This window comes from Trifolium pratense, linkage group LG2 (assembly GCF_020283565.1).
Source record: "Trifolium pratense cultivar HEN17-A07 linkage group LG2, ARS_RC_1.1, whole genome shotgun sequence".
NCBI lineage: Eukaryota > Viridiplantae > Streptophyta > Magnoliopsida > Fabales > Fabaceae > Trifolium > Trifolium pratense.
In genome coordinates, this window is record NC_060060.1 from 56,436,134 (window position 1) to 56,461,815 (window position 25,682).

Genomic DNA, 25,682 nt, shown 5'->3' on the forward strand with positions numbered 1-25,682 from the left:
TAAAGAAGGATATTAGAGTATGTTATTCTAATAAAGAAGTATATCGAATTATGTTATTCGATAAAGACGGATATTAAGGTATTGATTATCTTAATAAAGACGGACGTTGGATGGTGTTCCACGTTATTGTTGATGGGCTATATGCCAAAATTGTTGATGAATATATTCATGAGTTTTGAGTGCATGCATCATGAATATTTAGGGATATTGGCTTGTCCAATAAAGAAGGATATCGAACTATATTTGTTTGATAAAGAAGGATATCAGAGGTGAAATACCCTGATAAAGACGATGGTACCACATGCATTAGAGGTGTCTAGAGGACATAACATGAATGTGAAGCATTAGATTGCATTAGGGATTATGTGTGCATTTTATAATAAACGATGTTTGACACATACTTGGTAAATGTTGATTGTTAATCCGTATGTGAGGAGCAGAGTCCGTCATGACTATAAAATGAACAACGCAGGGTCCGTCATGACCATAATCTGAACAATGTATTTGTTGATGTTTTGGTATTGTACGAGACGACGTGAAACTATATGTTTGGTGTATTTTGTGAATGATTGATTAGGTGATAAATGAAGTATATGCATGATATATGAATATGCATGAATGATAGTGACGTATATGTATGATGTATGATTATGCATGTTTTATGAAGAAGTGTTTAAGTACCCTTTACTTACACTTATATTTTGAGTATGTTGTCTAACTCTCTTTTATGTGTTATGTGCTGGATCGTTGGGGGTCCAGATTTACAGGTTTTGTGGTATTCGATGTCGAGTCGTCGGTGAAGCTCTGCTCTGATTGTGACACGGGAAAAGGGGTTTTATATGTATATAGAGTCTCCATATCTAGGTTGTTTTGTATAGCTAATAAGTACATTAGTTGATTTAACATTTGTATAAACAAGTATTCTTACTAATTAACTACATTAGTATTATTTTGGTAGAGGAGTGTAATACTCGAACCGATATTCAATAAATTAAATGTGATTTTCCGTTGCGTATTTTGAAAAAGATTTTACTAAGATAGAAATATATAAATAATGGGTTTGGGTGTTACAGGATGCTTCGTCATCCTCTCCATAGCATTAAAAATGTGGCTAGGATGTCAAGCAAAGATCGTTGTGAGGTGTTAAAGGCTTTAAAGAAGAGCGTTCGTCGGCGAAGGGGCGGGGACGGGGTTAATCCATCTTGCTCTATGAGTTGTCAAGTCTCGTCAGGAGATTTATCCTCGTCGGGTTCTGCCAATAACGATTGGATGAATTGGGTGGCGGTTCAAGGCAATGACAAAATGGCGGTGGATGATGTGTTGGGGATCGGGAAAGCTATCGGGGTCAAGTTTAAGGGAGAAAGTGTGAACATGTTCAATATTCTTTCAAGGGCGAGCAAAGGAAAGAAGTAGTTTACAGGGCAGTTGTTTGGGGCAGGGGGGACCCGGAGGGACAACGAGTGCTAGTGTTGTGGTTTTTGGCTGTGGGGGGGGGGGGGGGGATATGTGTTTTTTATGAAGATTATTTCTTGGAATATTAGAGGGCTGGGAGGCCCTGAAAAGAGGAAGGAAGTGCGTAAGATGGTGGGGGATCTGAAACCCTTTATTTTTTGTATCCAGGAGACGAAATTGCAAATTCTCGATGAATTTCTTTGTAAAATTCTCCGGGGCAGCTCTCCACACGAGTTCTCTTATCGCCCATCGCTTGGGGCGTCAGGAGGGCTTTTGACTCTGTGGGACACTTCTGAGGTGGAGGTTTAGTCGACTGAAAGTCGTGGGCATGTTTTGTGGTGTCATGGTCGGTTTCTTAGGACAGGGGATGAGTTTCATGTGGCAAATGTCTATGCGCCTTGCGACGACGGGGCTAAGCAAGGGCTATGGGATTATTTTTCGGTGCGGCTTGATTCATTGGTAGAAAAGAAGGTGTGTGTGTGGGGATTTTAACGCTGCCAAGCACATTGATGAAAGACGGTCGGTTAGGGACGGGCATCGATCCTTGGATCATATCCCTTTTAATCGATTTATTGAAGATAATTCTCTGATTGATCTTCCCTTAATTGGACGTAAGTTTACTTGGTTCAAAGGGGACAGTGTTTCGATGAGCCGTCTTGATAGGTTCCTTTTATCTGAGGAGTGGTGCTTGTCTTGGCCCAATTGCAAACAAGTAGCTAAGTTACGGGGGTTGTCTGACCATTGCCCTCTGGTCTTGTCTGCGAACGAGGAAGATTGGGGACCTCTTCCGTCGAGGATGCTTAAGTGTTGGAAGGATATTCCCGGTTACAATGCGTTTGTCCGAGAAAAGTGGAATTCGTTTCAGGTTGATGGTCGGGGTATTTATGTGCTCAAGGAAAAACTCAAGATGATCAAGGTGGCTCTGAGAGATTGGCACTTGGCTCATGCTCAAAATATTCCTAGTCGCATTGATTCTTTGAAGTTTAGGTTGTCTGCTCTTGATGGGAAGGGGGAGGAAGATGATCTTTCTGAGGCGGAGTTAACCGAGCTTCATGGGGTTTCGTATGATATCCATTCGCTATCTAAGCTACATGCAAGCATCAGTTGGAAACAATCTCGGTCGTTGTGCCTCAAGGAAGGGGACGTTAACTCTAAGTACTTTCATTCGATTTTGGCGAGTCGCCGTCGCAGGAATGCTATATCCGTTATTCAGGTTGATGGTGTTACGTTGGAGGGGGTGATTCCGATTAGGCAGGCGGTGTTTTCGCATTTTGAGTCTCACTTTAAGGCACCTAATGTGGAGAGGCCGGGGGTTGAAGACCTTCAATTTAAGCGGTTGAATCAGGTGGAGGTTGGAGGTTTAATCAAACCCTTTACGGAGGCTGAGGTGAAACAAGCTGTGTGAGATTGTGACAGTTATAAAAGTCCGGGTCCCGACGGAATTAATTTTGGTTTTATCAAAGATTTATGGGTCGAGATGAGAGGTGACGTTATGCGTTTCCTTTTTGACTTTCATCGGAACGGCAGGTTGACTAAAGGTATTAATGCTACGTTCATTGCTTTGATCCCCAAAACGGATAATCCTCAACGGTTGAACGACTTTCGGCCTATTTCGCTTGTGGGAAGCCTATATAAAATTCTGGCGAAGGTTTTAGCTAATAGGTTGCGACAAGTGATTGGCAGTGTAATATCTGAGTCCCAGACTGCGTTTGTGAAGAATAGGCAAATTCTTGATGGTATTCTAATTACAAACGAGATAGTGGATGAGGCGCGTAAGTCTAAAAAGGATCTTATGTTATTTAAGGTAGATTTTGAGAAAGCTTATGATTCGGTGGATTGGGGGTATCTTGATGACGTTATGGGGAGAATGTTGTTTCCAACTTTGTGGAGAAAGTGGATTAGAGAATGTGTTTGCACGGCTACAACTTCTGTGTTAGTTAATGGTAGTCCGACTGATGAATTTCCTCTTCGGCGAGGTCTTCGGCAAGGTGACCCGCTTTCAACTTTCCTTTTTCTTTTGGCGGCTGAGGGTCTCAGTGTGCTTATGGAAGCGATGGTAGCGCGTAATTTGTTTACGGGATATAGTATTGGTGGTCAGGAGTCAATCAGGGTGTCACATCTTCAGTTCGCTGATGATACTCTCATGTTGGGGGTTAAAAGTTGGGCAAATGTTCGAGCTCTTCGGGCTGTTTTAGTGATGTTTGAGACTATGTCGGGGTTGAAGGTAAATTTTAATAAGAGCTTATTGGTTGGCGTTAATATTCCAGATTCCTGGTTAGGCGAAGCTGCGTCTGTCTTGTGTTGTAAAGTGGGAAAGATTCTTTTCCTTTACTTGGGTCTTCAAATTGGGGGTGATCTGCGGCGCTTGGTGTTTTGGGAATCGGTGTTGTCTCGTATAAAGAATAGATTGTCTGGGTGGAAAAGTCGCTTCTTGTCGTTTGGTGGTCGTCTGGTTTTGTTAAAGTCTGTCTTGACTTCTTTACCTATCTATGCTCTTTCTTTCTTTCTTTCTTTCTTCAAGGTTCCCTCAGGTATCATTTCCTCTATTGAATCTCTTTTTATTAAATTTTTTTTTGGGGGGGGGGGGGGGGGGGGGTGTGAGGATTCTAGGAAAATCTCTTGGGTTAGTTGGAAAGACATTTGTTCGCGTAAGGAGTTTGGAGGTTTGGGGGTTAGACGGTTGCGTGAATTCAACCTGGCGTTGTTGGGTAAGTGGTGTTGGAAGATGCTGGTGGACAGAGAGGGCATGTGGTTTAGAGTTTTGGCAGCTCGGTATGGGGTTGAGGATGGTAGACTTTGCGAGGGAGGTCAACGAGGCTCGGTGTGGTGGAGGGAGATAGTGCGTATTAGAGAGGGTGAGGGTGAGTTAGGTGGTAGGTGGTTTGGGGAGCATGTTATGAGGAGGGTAGGGGATGGTTTAGATACTCTTTTTTGGACCGATCCTTGGTTGGATGAGATCTCGTTGAGGGAGCGGTTTGGTCGCCTTTTTACGTTGGCTAAGACCAAATCGCGCTCGGTCGCAGAGATGTTTGCTTTAGGGTGGGGGGCAGATGAAGAGGCGTGGGTGTGGCGGAGGCGGTTGAGGGCGTGGGAGGAGGAGTTGTTGAGGGAGTGTCAGTTTTTACTTCTTGACATTTCTTTGCTGGATCAGACTTTGGACAGGTGGCAGTGGCACCCAGATCCTGATGCAGGGTATACGATTGCTGGAGGTTATCAGATTCTGACTCATCAGGCTTATGTTGCTTTACATGATGCGGAAAACCTTATTTGACACCCTCAGGTTCCGTTGAAGGTTTTCATCTTTGCGTGGAGCTTATTGCGGGATAGGTTGCCCACGAGAGCCAATCTGGTCACTCGTGGAGTTTTGTCTTCTACCGTTGATTCTTGTGTGTTTGGTTGTGGTGTGGCTGAGTCGGCCCATCATTTATTTTTATCTTGTAGCATTGCTGGCTCTCTTTGGGATTTAGTTCGTGCGTGGGTTGGCATTCCTCCGATGGATTTTACTACTTTGCGTGATCATTTTGTCCAGTTTACAGCTTCCGCAGGTGTATCTCGAGCGCGACGGTCTTTTCTATAGCTTCTTTGGCTAGTTTGTGTTTGGGTGATATGGACAGAGAGAAATCATCGTTTGTTCAAAGGCTCAACGGGCACACCTCATCTTTTGTTGGATAAGATCAAGTTTTTCTCCTTTAGGTGGTTGAAGTCGACGAGTATTACGTTAGCTTCGAATTACCATAGCTGGTGGTCTAGTCATTGTTGTGTTTGGGTCTTGTATGATTTGATTGTGTTTGCATCTCTATGACTCTATTGTAAACTTTTTTAGTCTACCTCGGTACGTCTTGTGTTGGGGAGGCTGTTTGTGTTAATATATTTCATTTTGGCTTCTTCAAAAAAAAAAATATTATGCATATAACTTAAATAGACCGATCTAATAGGCTAAAATGTTTTTTTACTATACTGCAATCTACTCCCTCCGTCCCGAATTATAAGAGAAAATAAAAAAATCACACTTATTAAGAAAAAGTAAAATATGAGAATTTGAAATATGTTTTTGTGGGTTTTCCTTGGAATAAGTTGCATAGGAAGATGTAAAAACAATTTTTATTGGTTGTTGTTTATTGAGAAAAAGGTAGAGAGAGAAAATTAAATGCAATTTGCATTTAATTTTATGAGAATAAGGAAAAAATATTCTTGAAAATGACTTTCTCCCTTATAATTTTGGACAAAAAAAAGGGTTTTTTTCCCTTATAATTTGGGACGGAGGGAGTAACTTATTTAATTAAATATACTTATAAATTTTTTTTTGGCCAATTCTATGCAGAGAAATACTTTAGGCCGGGCTTCCCACTTCTACACTTGGATAAGCCTCACCGTGAAAAGTGAAAACCCCTACACATTGAGATTAAATTATCATTCATTCAAGATTTCAATCACATTGTCATAACATTATTCATTTAAGATTAATCGATTTTCATTTTAAACCAAACAAACAACAATGTCGTATGTTGCTTCTTCTCCTAATTTTCAAAAACTCCAAAACCCTAAATTCATTCGCTTCTTCTCCTCTTCACCTAAAAGCCTATACTCTCAATTCCACAACCAAAATAAAGACGAACAAAATCTCGTTTGCTTATTCAATCAATTGCTACTTCAAAACAATCCATCCATCTTCCGATTTAACAAAATTTTAGGTTCCTTTGTTAAGCTAAATCAATACTCCACTGTTGTTTCACTTCATCGACAGATGGAATTAAATGGAATTTCCTCAGATTTTGTCACTTCCAACATATTGATCAATTGTTTTTCACAATTAGGTCAAATCTCTCTTTCCTTTTCTGTATTTGCCAACATTCTCAAAAAGGGTTTTCATCCAGATGCCATAACCTTTAATACACTCATCAAGGGTCTCTGTCTCAAAGGTCAGATCCATAAAGCATTCAACTTTCATGATAAGGTCGTAGCGCAGGGATTCCGGTTAGATCAAGTTAGTTATGGGACCTTGATCAATGGGTTATGTAAACTTGGACAAACAAGAACAGCCCTACAACTGCTGAGACGAGTTGATGAGAAACTGCTTCAACCTACTGTGGTAATGTACAATGCAATTATTGATAGTATGTGCAAGGATAAACTTGTTAATCATGCTTTTCATTTATATTCTGAAATGATTGCTAAGAGAATTTCTCCTGATGTTTTCACTTACAATACTTTAATTAATGGCTTTTGTATCGTAGGTCGGTTAAAAGAAGCAATTCATTTGTTTAATAAAATGGTATCGGAAAACATCAACCATAATATTTATACCTTCACTACGTTGGTTGATGGATTTTGTAAGGAAGGAAAAGTGAAAGAAGCTAAAAATATGTTTGCTATGATGATGAGAAAAGGTGTTAAACCTGATGTTGTTACTTATAACTCTTTAATGGATGGATATTGCTTAGTTAAAGAAATTAACAAGGCCAATGGTATATTCAACACTATGGCTCAGATGGGAGTGGCTCCTGATGGTCATAGCTACAATATCATGATTAATGGATTTTGTAAGATTAAAATGGTAGATGAAGCCATCAATCTCTTCAATGAAATGCATTGCAGAAAAATTATACCTGATGTGGTAACTTACAATTCCCTTATTGATGGTTTGTGCAAATCAGGAAGAATCGCATATGCTTTGGAGCTTGTCAATGAGATGCATGATAGAGGTCAACCACCTGATATAATTACTTATTGTTCTATATTAGATGCTTTATGCAAAAATCACCATGTTGACAAGGCAATTGCTTTATTAACAAAAATTAAAGATATGGGTATTCAACCAAACATGTGCACATATAATATTCTTATTGATGGATTGTGTAAAGGTGGAAGATTGAATGACGCTCAAAAGGTTTTTGAGGATCTTCTGGTCAAAGGCTACAATCTTGATGTCTATACATATACTGCTATGATCCATGGGTTTTGTAACGATGGGTTGCTTGATGAAGCATTGGCCATACTATCAAAAATGAAAGACAATAGTTGCATTCCAAATGCCGCAACGTATGAAATTATTATCCGTTCTCTATTTGATCAAGATGAAAATGATAAGGCAGAGAAACTTCTTCGTGAAATGATTTCAAGAGGTCTGTTGTAAGACTAAAACTAGGTATTATGATATTTATGTTTCAACATTGTTTCATCATTTCATTTATGTAGTTGCTTCACTCAATGGAAATAAGGCTTTTGTCATTTCTTTTGGATAAGTGTGTTTAGGGAAATTGGTAGGACTTGAAAATTATTGATGTCATAAGAGTGTTGTTGGGTTCAGTTTGTACTAATTGTATTACACTTGCTCTAGCTGAAATTCCTGGCACGCAGTGGACAAATGCTTTGACAGATGCTACACCAGTTGTCTATATAAATCAAACAGTAGACAAGCAAAATAATAAACTGCAGAATAATAAAGAACACAGTAGGTTTGTTAACCCAGTTCAGTGTAAACACACCTACTCTGGGAATACCAATCCAGGAGGAATCCACTATAATAGTACTAGTTCTAAGTTATCAGTAAACGCCCCGTTTACAACTTGTCACCTAGCTACTACCCGTGCTATACTCTATCTAGGAACTCCTAAATATGAGACCCTGTTTCACTCCCCTCACTACCACACAACATATAAAACATATTTTTGTAACAAATAAAACAAACCGCCTTAGGTATCTTGTAGTAGAAGGCGCGTTTTAGCTTGCTGGATAAGTATGAACTTATTTGTAAATCAAATCTTCAAAAAGATATAAAACAGAATTTAGGTGCGCTGCTTCAGGAGACACATGTTGTACGGACATGCTACGACATCTTGGTCCAACATTTGGCTATTGTTGTTTTTGCAAAATTGTATCCAATATTAAAAAACCAACACTAGCCAATGGTTTTCTTAATCAACAATAGCTAATATCTAGATGCTTTATATATATATATATTAAAAAAATCATTTCGATACAGAAGTAGAATACACCAGATATCTTGGGTGATGGAATGGGATCATGGATACAGGTCTATAGAGACTGAAAGCAAACTTGTTATGGTTTGGGAAATATAATATCATGTTATTCCTTGCATTATTATGACCAAAGAAGTAACTTGTTATGGCGCGTGATGTGAGTCAAAATTAAAGGTTTATTCGCCTTTTCCTTGTCTTTTTTAACTTTAACAAGCTTTGATTTTTCATTCAAAGCTTATTTATCTAATGTAGTTTTCCATGTTCTGTCATTCTTATCTATCTGAAATGTATATGCACTGAATCGTTGATGTCACAAAAAATTTTGTTTTGTGGGAGTTCTGTTATCTACGGTTTTTGTTTCTGATGTACAACAAAGTATGTTTCTAGTATATTTTATAGCAAGTCTCCTATTTCACCGCCGTCATCGCCTCACCATCCCTCTCAGCCTTCTTCACCACATATTCTGTCTCTTTAGTTTCTTTTGTTTTCAGCCTACGATAGACAGCAGGAAATAACACACAGGAGAGGATCGGGATCCTCGAATGTGGGGCAGTTTTTTTGGAGAAGATACAGAGAGTAACGGTTCTCACATGGAGGTTCCCCTTTACGAAACGCGACGTCACGCTTCCAATTATCCTCCTCGACACCAATTTCAACAACAATTATAGATTAATTGCACTAGTGTTGCAAAAGCTCTTAATGAAATCAGATTGATACATAAAAATGTCTCAAGAATGTATATTATATTTGAGATGTCTATTGATAGTTGGACAATGGGTCCAGATGTGAAGAATCACAGAAGCAGCATGCATTTATCGCTATATCAGTAAGTACAACAACTCTGAATTTCAACAGCAGATGCATCATGTGTCCAGCTTTGGCTATTGTAGTCAACTGATTTAGTTGCCTAATGTCAATGTGTTGTTTTGATCATATTTCTACATGAAACTTTTGTTGCAATTGAAAAATAAATTGAACCTGTTGATGAAAGCATGATGGAATATGCAAAGGTGTTGCCTCTGTATTGCTGCCACTTTCCTGCTATCACTATAAAGCCAAGGTGAAGTCTTAGTGGCCGTTACAAAGGTAGTTATTTGATTTGTAGGAAGCATAATTCTATTTTCTCCATAATTATATATGCAGCAGCATATACTTAAATGTATTGTTCACTTTTTTGTGCTCGTTGTTAAATTAAATTCTTAATAAAGCATAAATATGATTGAATAGTTCAGGATGGCAACACTTGCACACATCAATATGATTCATGATTCCCCTTTTATATAGATGCTATTGATTTGAAATTCGAGCACTGTCTTCCTTGCACTAGACGCTAGTGATTTGACAGGTTGAACAATTATTGTTTGCTCATTTCATTGAAATTTGTTTGTTCATAACCGATCACTAAATCATCGTCCTTTCGGTTCAAGTTGCTATTTTGATTTAAAGAACTCAATAAGTGATTTAAAAGAGCTGCTCAGATGTTAGTGCAATTGTAGTCTGCTATTATGTTTAAGACCTTAAGCATGCATCTTAAAAAAAGTCTGAATCTGACAGGTACAACCTATTATTTAATGGATTTGTCTTTGTTCAATTCATTCAGCTCTAAATTCTGCTCGATTTACTTGGCAGCTAGTTTTGTTATTATTTTAGTCTCAGAATCATGTTTTCGTTAATAAAATGGATTGCTTTTTGTTCATATTAGCTAGTAGGGTTCCTTCTTTTAAAGAAGTGTATTATTGGATACCTCCAAAGTAGTTTTCCGTGTTCTGCCAATCTTATTTTTCTTAAGTATATATAAAACTTCGTGTACAAGTACATAATGTTAAAAATTGTGATCCTTGTATATTCACATATTGTGCTGATTAGGCTCTGGTATCGCACACAATTTGTATTCAAATGGAATACTTTATGAGTTTCATTGATTCTATTTTTTTTCTTCCTTACGTGAATTTCATTGATTCTTCTTTTATTGAGTATGTATGTCTCTTTATATTATATAGATTCCTCTGTTGAAATATTCCTTTTCCTTCTACTATTTGACATAAAGATTGCAAGAAAATCTTGGCCTCATCTCCAGCATTTATATAAGTATCACAAACACTTGGGAAGCCTTAAAGCTAGTTATTATGGAGGAGAACCAAACTAGTTATTAAATAATACACCACAAAGAATTTCGTACTATTTGATGTGGGACTTGGACACCCTACAGTACCCAAGCCCCTATTGAAGCCTTGTTCTTGAGAGATGAGAGACGACGTCTCGGCAGCTGCACTCTACGATGCTTTCTTCAATCTTTCTAATTGATCTCTCCATCGGTAGATCTCTTCAAGTAACCACCAATATAAGCTATTATTCCTATTGCCAGAGGGGTCTTTTGTGGGTGTGCGACATGTGCGACGGCATAAGACCCCATAAAAATAGGGGCTCTAAATTTTTTTTATAGGGTAGTAGTATTAGTAAATGACAGATATAAAACTAGTAATTGCACTCAAATACTTGAGATTCTCTTTATTCTAAAATGATTGATTTATTAGTTACAAAATGTCCTAAAAGAGATTTTCTATTGTGAATAAATTTTTTAGACGTTTTATAGCTAATTGTTATACTATAGTTTTATTAAATGAAGAGATGTGTAATAGAGATTTTCTTGTTTCTTAGACGCTTCATAGCTAATTTTGCATTGTTTCTTTTATTATGGCCTATTTTTATTAAAGGGTCACTTTTATATTTTGCACAGAGCCTCCAAAAACTCGGAGACGCCCCTGCCTATTGTTGGAATGGAGAAAACAATATTCATAATTTAGTACTTAATATCAACAGAATAGTAGAATTTTCCTTTGAAACAGTGGAAGGAAAGCTTAAATAGAAACAAAAACAGATGAGGAGTTTCTTGGCAAGAGCAATGCAAAATCCTAATTTTGTTGCAACAATTGCTTCAGCAGAAGGGACGGAGAAAATAGTTAGAGGAAGTTTTTTTCCAAGAAGAGGAGAATTATTAGTCAAGGGCCTAGTAATGTTGAAGTAAATGATGATTTAAGAGATGCTGCTGAAGAGTGCTTAAATTTTGTTACCCCCTCCGTCCCAAATCTTTGGTCATTTAATAAATGCTTTTATTCTTGTAAGGTACAAATGGTAAAATATCATTAATTGTACATTGAATTCTTAAAAGAATCAAAGTTTTGGGATAAAAGTAAAAGGCTAAAAGTACAAAAGTTTTACAAGGGAGGGAGTAAGCTTGAACCACATCAAGATGTTGAAGAGGATACTAATCAAATCAATCAAGTTGAAATTAGAGATAAAGAGATTCATATTGAAGTGTTTTGGCAAGATTTGCTTAATGAATGTAAATATCATGCGAAACTAGGAGACGATTCCCCATAGCCAATCAGATCCAACTGAGCCAGCAAACAGAACAACAGGGTGAGGACCACGTGGTAATTTCTCTAAATACACTCCTATGAGCACATCTAGAGAACGAATCTTGTAGGAGTGTATAAACACGAGTTTGTAGAGTCCGGGGTGAGATTCCCTAGAGAGATTAAGAAATCATCAAGGACAGACATAACGAAGTGCTGCAAATTCTATAAAAGTCATGGACATGAAACGGAAGATCGCATTCAGTTGAAGGGTGTTATTATAACATGACCATGTGACATTAGCTGAACTCCACAAATGTGGGAAAAAGGGGTTAGGATTAGAGTTTGCAAACAATACAACTTTTATAAAATATTTCAATAAGTTTTGGTCTCTTAAATATTTTCTAACATGATTTTTTATCCCTACTTTTCAGTCAACTCGTGTACATCATTCGAAATTTTAACTTTTTTTTTTCTGTCATTTTAATATACATTATAGGAATCTTTCTTTGCAAATTTTAAATTTATTTATTTTAACAAGAGAAAATTAACTATTCTTTTTGGCGCATAAAAATTCAAGGATAAATGTTTACCCAAAAAAATAAATAATTAAGATAGGAGAGTAATTAATTATATGGTCATTAATACTAGTCGTGTGCTATTGACGATAACCTATGAAGCAGGGACACAGATACCGGACACGACACAGACACAGACACGTCGACACCGATAAAAAATTGGAAAAGTGACATAATTTAGTGTAATCATAAGTGTCAATGTCGGTGTCGGACACCGACACGTGTGTCGCGGCGCGAAAAATATCCTCGAGTGTGAACACTCGAAAAGAAACAGAGTCGCCACCGAATTTTATTTATCCCAAAGAAGGGAAAGGAAAATATCGAGAAAACCTTGAAGGGTAGAGAAATGGGTTCGGGAGTTGGCTATGCGAGGGGAAGGTATTAGCACCCCTCACATCCGTTGTACTCAACGGGAACCTTTTAGAGGGAAATTGTTTGTTTGCTTTAATGTGTTTTTTAATGTTTGCTTGATCACTTGTTTCTTGCTTCATCAATAGAAAAAAGGTTTTTTATTATTGTTAATATGATTATGTATACGGGGAAAAATGTTTGTTTTTTATTATTATGCCCGACAAGATGTTGAATCCTGCTCCTACGTATTTCCAGGTGCAATAGGAAAATCAGGGTTTCGTAGTTCAGGGGTAAAAATGTTTGTGGGTTGGTTGCTTTTAGACGCATGACGTCCAAGTCGCATTCTCGTATTAAACGCTGCTTGTATGCTCGCACTTTGGAGGCTTAAGCGTGGTTTGTATTACGGAGAATGGACGAAAACGTCACCCGTTTTGTGAAAAGGGTTTTACTTTTACTGCGCGCGAGGGCAGTGAAAAAGGTTTGAGTGTGTTGAGTTGATTTTATGAATTTTTGTGAAAATGTTTGAGAATGAGGATGGTCCGAGACACGAGTCATACGTCAGGGCCTCGGAACCATTCGGGTAGAGAAAGTCATACGTCAGTCCCTTCCTTTTTCATCCTTTTAATCTTAAGTCGTTTTAATTTGATTTAACAAAATCAACAGAAAAGATTAAGAGATATTTTTTTTGTGTTTTAAGGTTTGAGAATGAGAATGGTCCGAGACACGAGTCATACGTCAGGGCCTCGGAACCATTCGGGTAGAGAAAGTCATACGTCAGTCCCTTCCTTTTTCATTCTATTTATTGAGTTTTTTACGATTAAAGCAAAACAAAAAAACAAATCAAGCAAACAAAATATATACATATATGCGCCAATTGAAGCTTTTTGTTAACCTCGTCAATTTTGCTTAATCGTATTTATTAAGAGAAAGTTGAGTTTTGGGGTTTTCAAAGTAATGAAGTGCTTTTGAGAAATAAAAAGAAGATGAAAGTATTAATTCAAGCAAGCAATTAAAACATTAAATATGAACTTATTAAAATAAGCATGAGAGGTGTTGATTAATTAATCACTTAACTAACAATCACTTATTTAAGTGTTTAACCATTTAAGCACTTAGTAATTTAAGTACTTTTTATCAAACAACTTAAATGGTTACTCACTTAATCAAGTATTTAATTAATTGACTAATTAATCAATAACTCAAATAATCATTTCCAAATGATAAACACTTATTTAAATAAGCACTTATGTGAATAAGCTCTTATTTGAATAAGCACTTATATAAATAAGCACTAAAAATTAAGCAAAACGTAATTGGTGGTGCGAAACTGGGTACTGGGGGTGAAGCAATAGCAACCTGCAACACCAGGCCCAGCCCATCTGATTTTCGTTCAAAAAAAAAAAAAAAAAAAAAACAGGACAGAATCCAATGTGGCATAAGAACAGAGGCGCACGGTGGACTTCATGGATCTGAGCCCTTTGATTAAAGCATGTGGCTGTGATTTAAAAATCACTCAACAGATCTTGGTCACTGGATTGATCGAACGGACGCGTTTTAAAAAAAGGAGGGAGCCAATGACGTGCCGCCACGTCATCGTCTTCAACCTCCTTCTCCTCCTTCACGACGAAGAACAACAACAGAGAAGCCATGGAAGCTTCATCAAGCTTCACGGCCAAACAACAACAACATCAAAACTTCGTCAAAAATTACAAATGAGTATATGATTTTGCTTGAAATTTTGCATAGATCATGAATATAAACTTAGATTTTTCAATAGATGTTTATATCTCAAAAAAAAAGTTCGAAACTTTAAAACCCCCAAAATTTTGAAAACCTACATTTGTGCGATTTAAGCAAAATTAAAGGTTGTAAAAGCTTCATATGATATTTAGGAGTAAAAAGTGTTCAGAATCTTACTGGTTTCGAGCTTTGTTTTGGTGGGTTAACACCTACACTTTTCTTTGCTATTTTGAACTTTGAGTAAGCCCCTCTTGACGGTTTTCCTTCGTTTTTCTTGTGGGTTCAAGCTTAGGTAGGTTCTTGGAGTGATTTGGGTGAAGAAAATTGAAGGTTGGAAGTGGTTTTAATGGATTTCGAACTTGTTGGAAAAGTGATGAAAAGATGAGTTTTTTGGTTTTTCTCTTCTCTGTTTTTCTCCAAAATCGCCCCCTCATGCTCTGAAATGTTACCTCTACTTATACTAGAAAATTAGGGTTTCAGGTGAATCAAAAGACAAAATTGAGAGTTAGAGAGATTGTGACATGAGGTGTTGATGCAGTGGTTCAGTTTTTGCAGTAACACCAGAATGGCAAAGAAAAAAAGGTCAACGAAGAAAGAGGGCAAGACTTGAACTTGGTTTAGACATAATTTGAAACTCATAGCAGGAAGCAGAACACAGCTCAGTATTGTTTTGTCCTATTTTCATTGTACTGATTCTCCCCCCTTTTATTCTTTTACTCTGTTTTTTTTTCTTTAAAACAAAAATAATAAAATGAAAAAGGGTGGGGAATGCAAACATAACTGCCGTGCAGTTATCCCCTTTTTTCTTTCTTTCATTTTTTATAATTGTCACAATAATAATAAAATAACAATAGTAAAAATAAAAACAAATAAGAATTTAAAATGTCTTTTGGGATTTGAAAATTTTTTTTAATAATAAAAAGATGAGAAATATGAGAATGAGATGAAAAATAATTTATGGAATAGGTAGGACAAAATTAGGGTATAACAACGTGTCCGACACAGACACGCCTAATCTGAGGAGTGTCGGTGTTTCCTAGACGACAACCATGTGTCGTGCTATTAAGTGTTTTCCTTAAAAAAATCACTTTTATAAGTTGTATCTAAACAAACTAAAGATTATTTTATTTAAAAAAAGTGATTTTTATTATAATAAACAAACACAATGTAAATTCAACTTTTCTAAAAATCTATAAAAACTAATCTCTAAATTATTTTACATCAAAATCACTATTTTTTTAATCTGTAACAAACGCACCCGTCAAAATTTTGGTAGATAGGGATCCCATAAAAACTTCTTTCGAGCAACGGGCAAAACTTGGTCATTTCTCAAGAACAATAGCTAAGGGACCCGATACTACTACTTGGATCTGGAACCTACATGCTAATGCTCATGATTTTGATAGCCATACTAGTGATTTAGAGTAGGATTCAATGATTATTCGTTTGCCGGAACCAAAACTACAGAAAAAATTAATAAATTTATAATTTAATCAAAATACAAATTTTAATATATAAATATAAATAATAATAATAATAAAATATTTAAAAAAAACAGAGCGATGAGAGAGAGAGAGAGAGAGAGAGAGAGAGAGAGAGTTAGAGAGAAAGAGAGAGAAGAGCTGCTTCTAGGGCAAGCCTAGGACGACAGTTTCGGTCATCGCCTTCACCGGAAGTAAGGCAGAAACGGGGGGCGATTCCATTGATAGTGGAGAATGGGCTGAGGTGCGACGGAGAGGGTGGAAAGAGCTTAGACAGGATGAACGAAAACAGGACAGACATAGACGAACCTATGATCACCATTCGCGATCGCGCTCGAAACCTGGACGAGATATTTCTCACGATCGGTGTTGTATTCCCAATCACCAGGTCTGCAATCACTATCGATCTGGAAGAAGCAGGTCACGATATAACAGAGGGCGGAGCATGTTTCATCGGTCAAGGAACTGGCGTGTTGCGCGATCCTTCTCCTTCAATTCTAGAACGTGATCGTTTTCAGCCATGGAAGGGCGGCGGAAAGCTTCCAGTGGTCGGCGATGTAGGCAGGAGGAAAGGGAGGACGGTAGAGGTAGAGATTCCGGCCGAAATCACGATGGAAGGAATGCAGATAGACACCGTTTGGGTTTCAATCATGGAAGGGAGGAAGAAATTCATGATTCTAAGTGTGTTGTTTATAATAACCGTGTTATGCAGGAGGAGAAGAATTCCTTGAAGAAGCAAGAGTATGGCAGAAATCATTTTGGCCAAGGCACGGTTAAGGGCAACAACGGCGGTGCGAGTGCGGAGTTAAATTATGGGAATGGCGATGTTGAGCGTTCACATAATAAGATTGGTGATGGTGGTGCTTCGGGTTGTGCTCTAAAACGGTACGTATCTTTTTATTTCACAAATTTTCCAGCACAAATGTCGAACTTTTATTTGAGGAAGGGTTTTGAAGTCTGTGGTATGCTGGAGGACGTGTTTGTTGCAAAAAAAAAGAAATAGATACGGTAAACCTTACGGTTTCGTTAAATTTTCTAATGTTAAAAACGTGACAAAATTGTTGAATGCTATCAACAATGTTTGGTTTGGATATTTTCGGGTTAAAGTTAGTGTTGCCATGTTTGAACGCAATGTTTCCGGGGTGGGAAGGAACTCGGAGAGGCAAAGGGGTGGATTAAGAAAAGGAGAAGAAGTGCAGTAGCTGAAAGTGGGGCAGCAAGACTCAGCAAGGAATGTAGAGCCTACAGGATGTGCTGGTAATAATAAGTCGCCGAAGAAAATTAATGATTATGCTGTAGTATTGATATTACCGCGGAGAAGGATAGTAGTTCCCCATGGGAAGGAGTGCAGGTGGGGGAGGTGGTTATCAAGCTAGGGGCTCGGCAGGAGGAGATAGTCAAAAAAGGCAGACTCAATAAAAGGGGTAGTAAAGTCTGCGAATAAGGTTGAGCAGCTAAATGATTCAGTCAAGGACTGCAAAGTCTTTATGCGAAGCTATAAATCGAAGCCTAATGATACAGAGTGGGCTTACAAAGGGGTAGTGGCTACAGTCTTCAATGGTGAATCGCTTTCTGTGGTGCAGAACAAAATTATGGACGCGGGTTTTAGTGATCTGATTCTCATTCCAATGGGTGCCGATAAGGTTTTTGTCCATAGCACTGAGAATGGAGATGCTATGTCAGTGATCAACAATGCTAAGGAGTTCTTCCAACTAGTTTTTTGGAATTGGATGCGATGGGATAAGGAGACATCACCTTATCGGAGAGGTGCTTGGGTCCGTTTGTATGGAGTTCCTCTTCATGCTTGGAATGAGCAATTCTTCCAGCTGTGCGTTTTTGAAAGTGGACGGTTCCTTCGAACGAATAGTAGTTATGTTGAAAAGACCAGATTAGACTTCGCGCGAGTCTTAATAGCTACACCGGAACTTGACATAATCAAAAAAAGTGTGTCTGTGCTGGTGGACGGAATCATAGTGGAGATTAAGATCGTGGAGGAATGGGGGTACGCTATGGGAGAGGATTCTTGTCTTTTTGACGAGGGGAGTGAGTTTGAGGAATCTCAAGCTGATTACAGTGAAGGTCAGGTGGATCCGGAGGTTAACCGCAGTGTGGACATGTTAATCGATAAATTTAAGGAAGGGCTTGATGAGGAGGATCTCGTTGAAGGCCAAGGCATGCGGGATGATGAATTGTTATACAAGTCTGAAGCTAAACCAGGTCCTGAGAGAGTCGGGATTTCATATGTTTTGGGGAAGGGTTCTAAGGAAGCGCTCGGTGATCATGATGGTCAGGCAGAGGCGCCTTACCCCTTGGTGGAGGCTCAGGTTAGGCCTACTATTCGACCGGTTATTAGCAAGCGCACAAATTCCTGCCCACCGGAGGCGAGACGATCCATTATTTCAGGGCCTTGGAGCTTGGAATGGCTGCAGGATCAGAATCACGGGGATGCAGGAGTGATCTTTTCAGCTAGTAAGAGGAGCAGAAAGGTGTTTCACCAAGGATCGAAACTTAATATGATCGGGGAGCAGGATCTGAAGAGAAAGAAAGCAAGAGGGATGCTTCGTCATCCTCTCCATAACATTAAAAATGTGGCTAGGATGTCAAGCAAAGATCGTTGTGAGGTGTTAAAGGCTTTAAAGAAGAGCGTTCGTCGGCGAAGGGGCGGGGACGGGGTTAATCCATCTTGCTCTATGAGTTGTCAAGTCTCGTCAGGAGATTTATCCTCGTCGGGTTCTGCCAATAACGATTGGATGAATTGGGTGGCGGTTCAAGGCAATGACAAAATGGCGGTGGATGATGTGTGGGGGATCGGGAAAACTATCGGGGTCAAGTTTAAGGGAGACAGTGTGAACATGTTCAATATTCTTTCAAGGGCGAGCAAAGGAAAGAAGTAGTTTACAGGGCAGTTGTCTGGGGCAGGGGGGACCCGGAGGGACAACGAGTGCTAGTGTTGTGGTTTTTTGGCTGTGGGGGGGGGGGATATGTGTTTTTTATGAAGATTATTTCTTGGAATATTAGAGGGCTGGGAGGCCCTGAAAAGAGGAAGGAAGTGCGTAAGATGGTGGGGGATCTGAAACCCTTTATTTTTTGTATCCAGGAGACGAAATTGCAAATTCTCGATGAATTTCTTTATAAAATTCTCTAGGGCAGCTCTCCACACGGGTTCTCTTATCGCCCATCGCTTGGGGCGTCAGGAGGGCTTTTGACTCTGTGGGACACTTCTGAGGTGGAGGTTTAGTCGACTGAAAGCCGTGGGCATGTTTTGTGGTGTCATGGTCGGTTTCTTAGGACAGGGGATGAGTTTCATGTGGCAAATGTCTATGCGCCTTGCAACGACGGGGCTAAGCAAGGGCTATGAGATTATTTTTCGGTGCGGCTTGATTCATTGGTAGAAAAGAAGGTGTGTGTGTGTGGATTTTAACGCTGCCAAGCACATTGATGAAAGACGGTCGGTTAGGGACGGGCATCGATCCTTGGATCATATCCCTTTTAATCGATTTATTGAAGATAATTCTCTGATTGATCTTCCCTTAATTGGACGTAAGTTTACTTGGTTCAAAGGGGACGGTGTTTCGATGAGCCGTCTTGATAGGTTCCTTTTATCTTAGGAGTGGTGCTTTTCTTGGCCCAATTGCAAACAAGTAGCTAAGTTACGGGGGTTGTCTGACCATTGCCTTTGGTCTTGTCTGCGAACGAGGAAGATTAGGGACCTCGTCCGTCGAGGATGCTTAAGTGTTGGAAGGATATTCCCGGTTACAATGCGTTTGTCCGAGAAAAGTGGAATTCGTTTCAGGTTGATGGCCGGGGTAGTTATGTGCTCAAGGAAAAACTCAAGATGATCAAGGTGGCTCTGAGAGATTGGCACTTGGCTCATGCTCAAAATATTCCTAGTCGCATTGATTCTTTGAAGTTTAGGCTGTCTGCTCTTGATGAGAAGGGGGAGGAAGATGATCTTTCTGAGGCGGAGTTAACCGAGCTTCATGGGGTTTCGTATGATATCCATTCGCTGTCTAAGCTACACGCAAGCATCAGTTGGCAACAATCTCGGTCGTTGTGCCTCAAGGAAGGGGACGTTAACTCTAAGTACTTTCATTCGATTTTGGCGAGTCGCCGTCGCAGGAATGCTATATCCGTTATTCAGGTTGATGGTGTTACGTTGGAGGGGGTGATTCCGATTAGGCAGGCAGTGTTTTCGCATTTTGAGTCTCACTTTAAGGCACCTAATGTGGAGAGGTCGGGGGTTGAAGACCTTCAATTTAAGCGGTTGAATCAGGTGGAGGTTGGAGGTTTAATCAAACCCTTTACGGAGGCTGAGGTGAAACAAGCTGTGTGAGATTGTGACAGTTATAAAAGTCCGGGTCCCGACGAAATTAATTTTGGTTTTATCAAAGATTTATGGGTCGAGATGAGAGGTGACGTTATGCGTTTCCTTTTTGACTTTCATCGGAACGGCAGGTTGACTAAAGGTATTAATGCTACGTTCATTGCTTTGATCCCCAAAACGGATAATCCTCAACGGTTGAACGACTTTCGGCCTATTTCGCTTGTGGGAAGCCTTTATAAAATTCTGGCGAAGGTTTTAGCTAATAGGTTGCGACAAGTGATTGGCAGTGTAATATCTGAGTCCCAGACTGCGTTTGTGAAGAATAGGCAAATTCTTGATGGTATTCTAATTACAAACGAGATAGTGGATGAGGCGCGTAAGTCTAAAAAGGATCTTATGTTATTTAAGGTAGATTTTGAGAAAGCTTATGATTCGGTGGATTGGGGGTATCTTGATGACGTTATGGGGAGAATGTCGTTTCCAACTTTGTGGAGAAAGTGGATTAGAGAATGTGTTTGCACGGTACAACTTCTGTGTTAGTTAATGGTAGTCCGACTGATGAATTTCCTCTTCGGCGAGGTCTTCGGCAAGGTGACCCGATTTCAACTTTCCTTTTTCTTCTGGCGGCTGAGGGTCTCAGTGTGCTTATGGAAGCGATGGTAGCGCGTAATTTGTTTACGGGATATAGTATTGGTGGTCAGGAGTCAATCAGGGTGTCACATCTTCAGTTCGCTGATGATACTCTCATGTTGGGGGTTAAAAGTTGGGCAAATGTTCGAGCTCTTCGGGCTGTTTTAGTGTTGTTTGAGACTATGTCGGGGTTGAAGGTAAATTTTAATAAGAGCTTATTGATTGGCGTTAATATTCCAGATTCCTGGTTAGGCGAAGCTGCGCCTGTCTTGTGTTGTAAAGTGGGAAAGATTCTTTTCCTTTACTTGGGTCTTCAGATTGGGGGGTGATCCGCAGCGCTTGGTGTTTTGGGAATCGGTGTTGTCTCGTATAAAGAATAGATTGTCTGGGTGGAAAAGTCGCTTCTTGTCGTTTGGTGGTCGTCTGGTTTTGTTAAAGTCTGTCTTGACTTCTTTACCTGTCTATGTTCTTTCTTTCTTTCTTCAAGGTTCCCTCAGGTATCATTTCCTCTATTGAATCTCTTTTCATTAAATTTTTTTTGGGGGGGGGGGGGGTGTGAGGATTCTAGGAAAATCTCTTGGGTTAGTTGGAAAGACATTTGTTCGCGTAAGGAGTTTGGAGGTTTGGGGGTTAGACGGTTGCGTGAATTCAACCTGGCGTTGTTGGGTAAGTGGTGTTGGAAGATGCTGGTGGACAGAGAGGGCATGTGGTTTAGAGTTTTGGCAGCTCGGTATGGGGTTGAGGATGGTAGACTTTGCGAGGGAGGTCAGCGAGGCTCGGTGTGGTGGAGGGAGATTGTGCGTATTAGAGAGGGTGAGGGTGAGTTACGTGGTAGGTGGTTTGGGGAGCATGTTATGAGGAGGGTAGGGGATGGTTTAGATACTCTTTTTTGGACCGATCCTTGGTTGGATGAGATCTCGTTGAGGGAGCGGTTTGGTCGCCTTTTTGCGTTGGCTAAGACCAAATCGCACTCGGTCGCAGAGATGTTTGCTTTAGGGTGGAGGGCAGATGAAGAGGCGTGGGTGTGGCGGAGGCGGTTGAGGGCGTGGGAGGAGTTGTTGAGGGAGAGTCAGTTTTTACTTCTTGACATTTCTTTGCAGGATCAGACTTTGGACAGGTGGCAGTGGCACCCAGATCCTGATGCAGGGTATACGATTGCTGGAGGTTATCAGATTCTGACTCATCAGGCTTATGTTGCTTTACATGATGCGGAAAACCTTATTTGACACCCTCAGGTTCCGTTGAAGGTTTTCATCTTTACGTGGAGCTTATTGCGGGATAGGTTGCCCACGAGAGCCAATCTGGTCACTCGTGGAGTTTTGTCTTCTACCGTTGATTCTTGTGTGTTTGGTTGTGGTGTGGCTGAGTCGGCCCATCATTTATTTTTATCTTGTAGCATTGCTGGCTCTCTTTGGGATTTAGTTCGTGCGTGGGTTGACATTCCTCCGATGGATTTTACTACTTTGCGTGATCATTTTGTCCAATTTACAGCTTCCGCAGGTGTATCTCGAGCGCGACGGTCTTTTCTATAGCTTCTTTGGCTAGTTTGTGTTTGGGTGATATGGACAGAGAGAAATCATCGTTTGTTCAAAGGCTCAACGGGCACACCTCATCTTTTGTTGGATAAGATCAAGTTTTTCTCCTTTAGGTGGTTGAAGTCGACGAGTATTACGTTAGCTTCGAATTACCATAGCTGGTGGTCTAGTCCATTGTTGTGTTTGGGTCTTGTATGATTTGATTGTGTTTGCATCTCTATGACTCTATTGTAAACTTTTTTAGTCTACCTCAGTACGTCTTGTGTTGGGGAGGCTGTTTGTGTTAATATATTCCATTTTGGCTTCTTCAAAAAAAAAAAAATTATGCATATAACTTAAATAGACCGATCTAATAGGCTAAAATGTTTTTTTACTGTACTGCAATCTACTCCCTCCGTCCAGAATTATAAGAGAAAATAAAAAAATCACACTTATTAAGAAAAAGTAAAACATGAGAATTTGAAATATGTTTTTGTTTGGAATAAGTTGCATAGGAAGATGTAAAAACAATTTTTATTGGTTGTTGTTTATTGAGAAAAAGGTAGAGAGAGAAAATTAAATGCAATTTGCATTTAATTTTATGAGAATAAGGAAAAAATATTCTTGAAAATGACTTTCTCCGTTATAATTTCGGACAAAAAAAAGGCTTTTTTCCCTTATAATTTGGGACGGAGGGAGTAACTTATTTAATTAAATATACTTATAAATTTTTTTTTGGGCAATTCTATGCAGAGAAATACTTTAGGCCGGGCTTCCCACTTCTACACTTGGATAAGCCTCACCGTGAAAACCCCTACACATTGAGATTAAATTATCATTCATTCAAGATTTCAATTATGCCAAAATCAATTCTCTCCCACTTCTGCGGCGGAGAGAATTGATTTTGGCAGAATTGATTCTGTAAAATTGATTCTGGCCAAAATTAATTTTAAGCTCGCGTGTGTTTGGTTCTGCGGCGGAGAGAATTGATTTTGGCAGAATTGATTCTGTAAAATTGATTCTGGCCAAAATTGATTTTAAGCTGAAGTGGTTTATGTTTGGATATATTGATGAAATAGTGAGTTGAACAAAAAATTTGAGTGTAAAAATCAATTCTAGAATCAGAAGCTACGATTTCTAGCTTCAAGTAGAATCAATTCTGGAGGCAGAATCAATTCTACTTTTGAGAAACCAAACAAGTCAGAATCAATTCTACACGTCCAGAATCAATTCTGGATCCTCCAAAATTAAAACCAAACATACACTTAAGATTAATCGATTTTCATTTTAAACCAAACAAACAACAATGTCGTATGTTGCTTCTTCTCCTAATTTTCAAAAACTCCAAAACCCTAAATTCATTCGCTTCTTCTCCTCTTCACCTAAAAGCCTATACTCTCAATTCCACAACCAAAATAAAGACGAACAAAATCTCGTTTGCTTATTCAATCAATTGCTACTTCAAAACAATCCATCCATCTTCCGATTTAACAAAATTTTAGGTTCCTTTGTTAAGCTCAATCAATACTCCACTGTTGTTTCACTTCATCGACAGATGGAATTAAATGGAATTTCCTCAGATTTAGTCACTTCCAACATATTGATCAATTGTTTTTCACAATTAGGTCAAATCTCTCTTTCCTTTTCTGTATTTGCCAACATTCTCAAAAAGGGTTTTCATCCAGATGTCATAACATTGACTACACTCATTAAGGGTCTCTGTCTCAAAGGTCAGATCCATAAAGCATTCAACTTTCATGATAAGGTCGTAGCGCAGGGATTCCGGTTAGGTCATGTTAGTTATGGGACCTTGATCAATGGGTTATGTAAACTTGGACAAACAAGAACAGCCCTACAACTGCTGAGACGAGTTGATGAGAAACTGCTTCAACCTAATGTGGTAATGTACAATGCAATTATTGATAGTATGTGCAAGGATAAACTTGTTAATCATGCTTTTCATTTATACTCTGAAATGATTGCTAAGAAACTTTCTCCTGATGTAGTCACTTACAATACTTTAATTAACGGCTTTTGCATCGTAGGTCGGTTAAAAGAAGCAATTCATCTGTTTAATAAAATGGTATCGGAAAACATCAACCATAATATTTATACCTTTAATATATTGGTTGATGCATTTTGTAAAGAAGGAAAAGTGAAAGAAGCTAAAACTATGTTTGCTATGATGATGAGAAAAGGTGTTAAACCTGATGTTGTTACTTATAACTCTTTAATGGATGGATATTGCTTAGTTAAAGAAATTAACAAGGCCAATGGTATATTCAACACTATGGCTCAGATGGGAGTGGCTCCTGATGTTCATAGCTACAGTATCATGATTAATGGATTTTGTAAGATTAAAATGGTAGATGAAGCCATCAATCTCTTCAATGAAATGCATTGCAGAAAAATTATACCTAATGTGGTAACTTACAATTCCCTTATTGATGGTTTGTGCAAATCAGGAAGAATCTCATATGCTTTGGAGCTTGTCAATGAGATGCATGATAGAGGTCAACCACCTGATATATTTACTTATAATTCTATATTGGATGCTTTGTGCAAAAACCATGATGTTAACAAGGCAATTGCATTATTAACCAAAATTATAGAGAACGATATTCAGCCAGATATGTGCACGTACACTATTCTTATTGGTGGATTGTGTAAAGGTGGAAGGCTGGAGGATGCGAGAAAGGTTTTTGAAGATCTTTTGGTCAAAGGCTACAATCTAGATGTTCATATATATACTGTTATGATCAAAGGATTTTGTAACAAGGGTTTGTTTGACGAAGCATTGACCATGCTGTCAAAAATGAAAGACAATAGTTGCATTCCAAATGCTGCAACGTATGAAATTATTATCCATTCTCTATTTGATAAAGATGAAAATGATAAGGCAGAGAAACTTCTTCGTGAAATGATTTCAAGAGGTCTGTTGTAAGACTAAAACTAGGTATTATGATATTTATGTTTCAACATTGTTTCATCATTTCATTTATTTAGTTGCTTCACTCAATGGAAATAAGGCTTTTGTCATTTCTTTTGGATAAGTGTGTTTTGGGAAATTGGTAGGACTTGAAAATTATTGATGTCATAAGAGTGTTGTTGGGTTCAGTTTGTACTAATTGTATTACACTTGCTCTAGCTAAAATTCCTGGCACGCAGTGGACAAATGCTTTGACAGATGCTACACCAGTTGTCTATATAAATCAAACAGCAGACAAGCAAAATAATAAACTGCAGAATAATAAAGAACACAGTAGGTTTGTTAAC

At 38.8% G+C, this 25,682-nt stretch overlaps 4 protein-coding genes across 4 annotated transcripts; all 4 read left to right on the plus strand.

Moving 5' to 3' along the window:
• The first annotated feature begins 5,868 nt into the window (after positions 1-5,868).
• LOC123908770 (putative pentatricopeptide repeat-containing protein At1g12700, mitochondrial) lies at positions 5,869-25,682 on the plus strand. Its single transcript, XM_045959498.1, has 2 exons — positions 5,869-5,911; positions 23,677-25,682. Exon 2 carries the CDS (start codon positions 23,713-23,715, stop codon positions 25,348-25,350), a length of 1,638 nt encoding a protein of 545 aa, XP_045815454.1. The 5' UTR covers positions 5,869-5,911; positions 23,677-23,712; the 3' UTR covers positions 25,351-25,682.
• LOC123905001 (pentatricopeptide repeat-containing protein At1g64100-like) lies at positions 5,948-6,706 on the plus strand (the record flags this gene model as incomplete). The annotated part of the gene is made up of 1 exon (XM_045954603.1): positions 5,948-6,706. A coding segment is annotated over exon 1 (759 nt), but the record flags the coding sequence as incomplete, so codon positions are not given.
• On the plus strand, positions 6,401-7,795 carry LOC123908773 (pentatricopeptide repeat-containing protein At1g62930, chloroplastic-like). The gene is made up of 2 exons (XM_045959501.1): positions 6,401-6,541; positions 6,687-7,795. The coding sequence occupies exon 2, from the start codon at positions 6,722-6,724 to the stop codon at positions 7,583-7,585; it is 864 nt and encodes a 287-aa protein (XP_045815457.1). The 5' UTR covers positions 6,401-6,541; positions 6,687-6,721; the 3' UTR covers positions 7,586-7,795.
• LOC123905002 lies at positions 20,359-22,118 on the plus strand. The gene is made up of 3 exons (XM_045954604.1): positions 20,359-20,708; positions 20,813-21,089; positions 21,504-22,118. Exons 1-3 carry the CDS (start codon positions 20,359-20,361, stop codon positions 22,116-22,118), a joined length of 1,242 nt encoding a protein of 413 aa, XP_045810560.1.